General features: G+C 44.4%; 1 protein-coding gene across 4 annotated transcripts in view; it reads right to left on the bottom strand.

Annotated features, from left to right (window-relative positions):
* Positions 1-347: 347 nt before the first annotated feature.
* Positions 348-8000, bottom strand: part of prdm2b (PR domain containing 2, with ZNF domain b) — an 18128-nt gene continuing 10475 nt past the window's right edge. For 3 of the 4 annotated variants that reach the window (XM_046076081.1, XM_046076082.1, XM_046076084.1), the window contains 2 exons: positions 2802-6726; positions 348-2142 (listed from right to left, as the gene is read on the bottom strand). In XM_046076081.1, coding sequence (XP_045932037.1) covers positions 2122-2142; positions 2802-6726 — 3946 coding nt within the window. In that variant the 3' untranslated portion in view covers positions 348-2121. Of the gene's footprint in view, positions 2143-2801; positions 7322-7484; positions 7588-8000 lie in introns of those variants that run through there. The other variant, XM_046076083.1, reaches the window with a different exon arrangement.

Raw genomic sequence — 8000 nt, 5'->3', positions numbered from 1 at the left:
AGTGTTCTTTCGCTCTCTAAATCCACCAAGTAATTCTAGATGTTTACATAACCAGTAAACTATAATAATGCAGAAATACATCACACATTATAATATGAACTTGGAAAACTCATTTTGTATAACAGACAGATATGTAGCGGGTGTAAATAGTCTTTGACCTGATCAAAGTTACAGGGTTCCTTCACGTCCCCATTTCAAAATTCCATCCTTTTCTATACTGCATAGGAACCCTGATGTTAGAAGACCATTTCCACCCACTCAATTTCTCACCTTTCTGTTCATACCCACATCTCAGAGAGTTGGGTCCAAGTGGGAACCCTCAAACAAAAATAAAAGCTTTACACCAATTGAAAAACGTTTTTTTTATTATGTCAATTACAGCAATGTTTTACTTGAGGTCATTCGGGATTTTTGTCTTTGTTCATCCTTTAAATACATAATCTTAACGCTGAAAGGCAAAAACATGAAGATTTCTCATGGAAATATAAATTAAGCTTCAAATCATCTCTTTAAATTTACTTTTCCCATAACTTGCTACAAGCGTTGAAGCACTGCCTGTGCGTCTGCTATCTCTGTGGTACAACTGGATATGGTCAAGAGTGAGAAAGTGGGGTGAGCACAGGGCAGGTTAAACTAAAAATAATTTGGTAGTCTTACCAAATAGATCAACTCACAGGAACAAATATGACTTTGCCTTTAGAAGAATCTTTCAGGTACTGTGGCATGGCTCGAAAGAAAAACGACACATGAAACAACCTCTCCCACGTCCACTTAAAACGGACAAAAATATACAAAACACTGCTGCATTCAACGTATTTTAGGATTTGAGTTATTATGCATTTTGGCATTTAAAAGTTAGTTCATGTGTCGAGTATGTCAAATTCCTCAAACGGAGACAACCAATTTAGAGATTTCTTGGCAGAAAGGATGAAAAAGTAATATATGAGATTAGATGACTGATTTGGATCAATTTACCAGTGTCTGCAAAGTGCAACAGACATGAATACATTCAATTATTCACCGTTTAATTAAGCCACTCTTACTGATCCAGCTACAAATGTTGACACTTTCTTTTAAAGTGCTGTAAGAATATCGGGCTGAATGAGTGATACTAAAAATTCTTTCCCAGACGGACATTATTTTAAAAGGAGACTACAAAATAGCATACTTCCCATCATTTTACAACTGGAATTACCTGCTAACTTCAGATAAACAAAAGAGTCTGAGGAAGCAAGAAAAAAACAAAAAAACAAAAACAAAACATGAACATACTTGAGATTTAGACCAAAAAAAATTAAAATAGCTGTCAGGCTGCACATCCAACCATAACCATACACATACTTACCACACACATATAGTGTTCCTGAGGACCAATTGTTGCAGTAAACCACTGCCATTTTCATTTTTGTTTCCGAAACAAAAATATTCCAAAAGGATATATTCTACAATATAATGACTACAGAAATTTAAATCAAACCATACATACTCTGCAAATCATGTATAAACTGAAGTAGGTGCCCGTTGGGAGAGACATGGAAATTGGCTTAATCTAGTTTATATTCTATTTAGCACATGCATTAAGAGACTCTTGAAACATCCAAAAATCTAAACAACCAAATGGGGAAAATACAGAACGAAAGGATAAACAAGTTTCCCAAACCCTAACTGATACATGATTGCCATTTGCAATATATCAGCTTCCCAACATAACGGAGCCCTAATGTTTTATACTGTTTTGGGTCAAGTAATGACACGGGGTGTGTGTGTGTGTGTGTGTGTGTGTGTGTGTGTGTGTGTGTGTGTGTGTGTGTGTGTGTGTGTGTGTGTGTGTGTCATTTACAGGTTGTTGGTTTTTTTCCCCCCAGATTTTGTTTTTGCAAGGCTGGATAAAATCGAGGCTCAGTTCATAAAGACAGATGTAGGATAAAGAGAGTTCCCTCCTTAAATCCAGCAAAGGCAGTTGAGATAAGCAGACTTCACTTGTTTACAGTGAATAAGCCCACCACAAAAAAAAAAAATACGGTCAACCTCAGTGCCGTCAGTGCCTTGATTAGTCCAGAGCGTTGCCTGAGAGGTGAGAGCACCGTGTTCCCAGGAAGAGCTCAACAATGTCCACATAGCTCACTTCATCAGCACCTCCTCCTGTAACACAGGAGGACAAATGTGAGCACAAGAGCTGCAACAATTAGTTGATTGACAGAAACCTAATCTGCAACAATTGTAATAAACAATAAATAAATAAATGTCTTCTTTTTTTTTTAACAAAAATGTCCCACCCATGTGGCTCACATATATAGTTCAAGTTTCCAGGTTTCTGATTTTCATTGTCTTAACATTATTGTTAACTAAATATCTTCTTCAAGCTTTTAATGAGGTCACCCTGGACTGTGTGATTGGCATTTGTCATTATTTTCTTATCTTTTACAGACCTAACAATTGACAAAACAAAAAAATAGCATAGTTGCAGGCCTACAGCTGTGTGATCTGCAAGTAAAATCACAGAAAAAGAAAACAGGGCCCATGAGTACTTAGGTTACTCAAAGTTCAGTTGTCCAACAGACCTTTTATAAGACAACTTCAAGAAAGGTTCCTAATTGTTATTAAACAATTGTGACAAAGAAACTGAGCTTGACATCTTTCAGTAATAAAATAAAGTTGTCTGCACTCTCTTGGTGGACAAACTATGTAATAAGAGACATCAGCTGGCACATACAGTGACGTCGATGTAGCTGCAATGTTAATATTGGCATGGCAAATTTATCTGTCTAGGCCCAACAAAGAAACACAGGCCAATACCTCACCTGAGTCTCTTTTGGCTCTTGAATTAGTGGTTCCTCAGTTTTCACCTCAGCAGAAGGAGCTGTGTTGGCCATTTGTAAGCTCCTGGTGACTGGACCACCTACTCTGTCCCTTGTTCGAAGGGAGAACCGCTCCTCCTTCTTCAGCTGTTGTGGTAGTGGTGGTGATTTGGCCTCTGCTAATCTCTTGGGTGCTGCCTCTTTGCCCACACGCTGCATTCTCATGGCTGGCCGTTGTATTGCAGAGTCACTGGTTGTGTCCGAGGCTGATGGGGTCGGAGGTAGAGACTGAAATTGGCCCTTCTTAGTTTTTTTGCTAGCAGGGACTTGTGCTGGGAATGAGGCAGGCCTCTTTAGCCGGCCCACCACAGCAGCAGTTTTTCCTTTGCTTGCATGGGAGGGTTCAAGGTCTGCTACGCCAGAGCTACGAGTCCTAGTCTTTCCCAGGGGTTTAGGCTCTGGCTCCGTCTGCTGTATTTCGTAGTCTGAAGCTTTCTTCCTAAGATTCATGTTTTTATCTACCACTGACACCGCCTCTTTTTTCACCTCAGCCTGACCTTTTTTGCCCTTTTTAACAATAGGCTTCATGGGACAGCTAACTGCCATATGTTTACTGAGACTTGCAGGATAAGTAAACTCCCGACTGCAGTGGGGGCAGACGTTAGAGGCCTGCTCTTCTTCAACTTTAACGGTAGCCTTCTTCGCAATAGTGGCAGCTTTATTTTTCTGTGAAATTGCCTTCTGGACAAGCTGGTTTTTCTTCTTACTGAGGGCACTCATTTTCATTTTACCAGTATCTTGATTAAAGTTAAGTCTCTTTGGCTGACCCATTCTACGGAAAGCACTCTGGCCTGCGATGGCAGCTGAGGGAGACACGACTCCATTCGGACTCTTGACTATTTGCTTGAGGGGGATGGGGTTTTTCTTGGGAGTGTAACGCTTCTTATCACTAGCATTGGCACACACCAAAATGTGCTTGTGCAGTTCGGGCATGTTGTCAAAGCTGTTGCCACACTTGGTGCAGCGAATGGCAGTGCTGAACGTTTGCGGTATGTTGTGGGTGGTAAAGTTAGTAGCTGAAGCCACAGAGCCGGCATGGGAACGGCTATGATAAGGAAAAGGGGGTGGTTTAAAACTGGGGTAGTGTTGATTAATGCCAAGACGGACATCTGGGCCTTTAGCCTTCCCTCCTTCCGAGGCCATGATCTTTATTGTAGTGTACAGCTCCTCATTAGGGTCCTCGGCGCAGTCCTCTGCATGATTACCATTAATGTCAGGATCTTCTTTTGCTAAATCAGAGTCATTTTGTAGAGATGCTTCATCAGTAGTCTCTGGTGCTGGTGTTAAGGGACTGCTTTCCTCTTTGGCTCTAGACGGATCAGTGTAGTTTTGTGGCCTAAGTTTGCCACTCTCTACGGCGGTATGTGAACATGTCTCGTTTGGATGCAGGTCTTTTTGGTGCTGCTGGAGGTTACAGAGAAATGCAAACTCCTTGGAACAAACCGAGCACACAAAGATCCTGCCCACTCCATGTAGCGCTGTCCGGTGAGCCAGCAGGGCCGGAGCGTCACCGAACAGCTGCACACAGAATTCACACTTGAAGGGCCAATCCACAGCATGCTCTGCGATGTGTCCACTGAGCTCTTTGATTGAGTTGAACGGCTCCTCACAGACATTACACACAAACGTCTTGCAGTATGTCGAGTCGACTTCCTCCCCCTCAGAGGTTTTATTAGACAGTTTAACAGGAGTAGCAGGCTGAGGTGAAGAGTCATCAGCATCCTGAGGTGCATGATTCATAACTGATAGTTCATCTACGCAGTGCTGAGGCTCTTCTTTTATCTTAATCAGAGGGAGGGATTGTGAAACTAGTGATGGGGACGGATCATGTGATGAAGGAGGAGGGGACGACGTTTCTGGCTGGGATGAGAGAGCAGCAAGAGATTTCTCTGTTACTGGGTTGAGATTTTGGTTAATTTTGCTGTTTAGCAGACTGCTGCAAGTTGTAGTCTGAGAAACATCGTCTGTAGTGGGCAGATCTAGAGATGTCGGCTCCGGAGGGCCTGATGTTGCTGAAAAATTAAGGGGATCTTTATGTGGAGTCTTCGGGGAGTCCAGTGGCTCAGGGATGAGGTTCTCTTCCTCTTCTTTGTTTTGTTCAGCTGACAAAACCTCCTCAGAGTCCGACAGGGGCTTGGGTTCAACTGACCTTGGAGACATTTTTGGCGAGAGGACAGGAAGAGGTCTCAGTGCAGAGCAGTCTGAAGGCTGAGAAATAGGAGAGCTAGGCATTGTCGGCGGAGAGGGTATGGTAGGTAGTACAGGGGGAGGCGGTGTTGGGGATGTCACGCTTGAGGAACTGGGGGAAGATGGGTTCATGGTGACAGGAGTCAAAGGGGGTGGAGAGGGGTGAGCAGACTCTGACGCAACGTTTGGAGAGCGAGATTGAAAACAATTTAGGGTCGCTAAGGCCGAGGGGCCTTCCTCACCTGACAAAGTTGGAGCTACGTACTCATTCATCAGCACCTTTTCAAGCATGCTAGTGTTAGGCTTTCTCTTTTTTATCAGTGGCTGTGGTGCTGGACTTCCCTTTGACTCAGGATCAACATTGCTCTTCCGATGGAGGCTTAAATCCAGTGCTGAATCTCCAAGCACCTTGCTCACGCTGTCATTGCTCCTACAGAGGGAGTTTGACAGATCCAAGGGCTGCTGATTACAGGAATTTCCACCACTACTAGAAGAAGTCTGGCCATGCACATTTCCAGGAAGGCCGTCTCCATCTTCCTTGTCCAGTAGGCTCCCAGGAGGTGACACGCTGCGGCTTTCCAGCTTTGGCACTTTAAGGGTGTATGAGCTCACCACCTCAGCTTTACAGCTCTCCGTTTTACATGCAGGGCTGAGCTGTGGTGATGACGGCGGAGAGGCTGTTCTTCGTTTAAACCTGCCTGAAGCCCCCGGCAGCGGCGTGACAGACAGCGGGGAGGCCAGCCTGTGGCTCTCTGTGATCAGGGTGATGGTTGATTTCTGAATGTCTTGAGTCTGAAGGAGCTGTTTGAGCTTAGGTGAGAGGTAAACGGTTTTCTCTCGTTGAAACGCTGATGAATCTGCAGCTTGTTGCAACAGTCCTCCTAATAACAAGTTAGAGGAGGAAGATGTAGAGGATGATGAAGACGATGAAGAGGCTGTGAAAGATGAGGTTTCTGTCTCCACTTTAAGGCCGGGAACAAGTGGGGGTGTAGATGTTCTTCTTTTTGCGGCTGGCTGACCGATGTTGGAGACTTGCTTTACGGTACTTGCCCTACCCTCTGCCTTCAGCGCCTGACTGATCTGATTTGGGCTGATGATTACAGTGTCCAGACCAAACAGAGCTGCAGATCTGGAGTCCACCTCTATCACCTCACAGGTGCTCACCGAACTGGTGGACACAATCTTGCCGTCAATGTAGAAGCTCAAATTCTCAGAGATGTTTTTTGATATGTCAACTGCGTAATCGTCCCTGTCTGCCTCATCTTCTGTGTCCGCACTGGGCACGTAAACGGGCGGAGGGCTGGTGCTGGGGGATTCATTGGGCTGTTGCTGCGCTGACGCCTCTTGCAGCAGCATGCCTTTCCTGCGAACTCCCTTTGGTAACAAGTGCCGTTCGTGTATTCTGCGTTGGTGTCGGCGCATGTTGGTGTGTGTGCCAAATGCTTTATTACAGTACTTGCAGGGATGGAGTTCTTTAGACTCCCCATTTTCATCCAATATAAATGGACGGTCACCATGAGGTCCCAACTCCTTTCTCTGCAGGTCAGAGTTGTGCAGTCCTCCAGTAAACTGGGACCCTATGGCTATATAGTGACTAGTTGGGCTGGTGTAGTCAGGACTTGAACCGTCGGTCTGGACCACAGGACTGAGTAGACTGGCAGTCCCAGCCAGAGAGCCAGGCCTTTTCTTTGGCCCACTCTCATGCCTTCTCTCATGCCGCCGCCGCCCCACCTGTGAACCGAAGGATTTACTGCAGTACCGGCACTTGAACAGTTGTGTCTGCTGGTTAGAGATGGCATGAATGTGATTGTGGCGTTCCAGACCCTGCCTGGTGGAGAAGTGGCGCTCACAGTACTGACAGGGATAGGAATCTCCATGGGGATCGCCCTCAAGGTCACCATCTGGGTCAAGGTCAAGATCAGGATCCCCCTCTGGTTCTTGCCCTGCATGCGAGGAAGACTCCAACTTTGCCTGCGAATCCTTATGGTTTCCTTCACCACAGTTCAGCAATGGGGCATTCTGCTTGTTTTGCATAGACTCAATCGCAGGTGAATGCAGAGCAGCTTGCATCCTAATTTGAGCTGGTTCATCCAAATCATCAGCATCCTCCTCCTCGTCTTCTTCTTCTTCTTCTTCCTCTTCCACATTTCCCCTGTCCGTCATCCCTGCTGACATGTCCTCCACATGTCTAAGGTCATGGCTTGCCCTGGGATGGGTTTCCTGGAGTTCCTGCGAGGGCCCTACGATTGATGGCCTCTCATCCTCCTCCTTCAGGCCTGTAAACAATTTTTCAAGAGTATTAAGGTCTTCTGTCAAACCACTTCCTGAATTTCAGTAAGTAGTTCACACAATGAAATAATTGCCTAAGCCATGTTCAATGAAAAAGTGGGTGAAAAAAATGGAAATATACTGCTTTTCTATAACAATAAGACAACTTACCGTCTTTCCCATCCCACATCTCCTTGAGAGTAGGTTTGGTTAAACTCGTTTTCTTGAATCCACCCAAACCAGACTGTCTGGCTCTCTCCAGTAGCTTTCTTCTGGCTGCAAGTACAAACCCACACATCACTTTAAAAACAGGATAGGCCAAAAGAAAACACAGGTTTAAAAATTAAAAAAAAGAGAGTAGAAAATTGATTAGCACATCCCAACATTTGTCTGTGCAAGGTCCTCCCCCCCCAAATTGTTTCATGGGATAAACTCTATAAACAAAAAGAATTCTATTTGACCAATTATGTTAACATGTTAAGAACAAGAAGAATGTTCATATGCACTATTTCTTGATATTTTATATACTAATCGATTACTCATGACAATAATTGGCAGATTAGTCGATAATGAAAATAATCGATATTTGCAGCCCTATACACTAATCACAGGCAAATGTACTTCTGCATCAGTGTGGGGCAAAGAAAACAACTGAAACACTTACAGACTATACAGACAGTCACACAT

Source organism: Micropterus dolomieu, linkage group LG18 (genome assembly GCF_021292245.1).
Source record: "Micropterus dolomieu isolate WLL.071019.BEF.003 ecotype Adirondacks linkage group LG18, ASM2129224v1, whole genome shotgun sequence".
NCBI lineage: Eukaryota > Metazoa > Chordata > Actinopteri > Centrarchiformes > Centrarchidae > Micropterus > Micropterus dolomieu.
The sequence above is the reverse complement of the archived record's forward strand: the minus strand, read 5'-3'. Positions and strand labels throughout refer to the sequence as shown.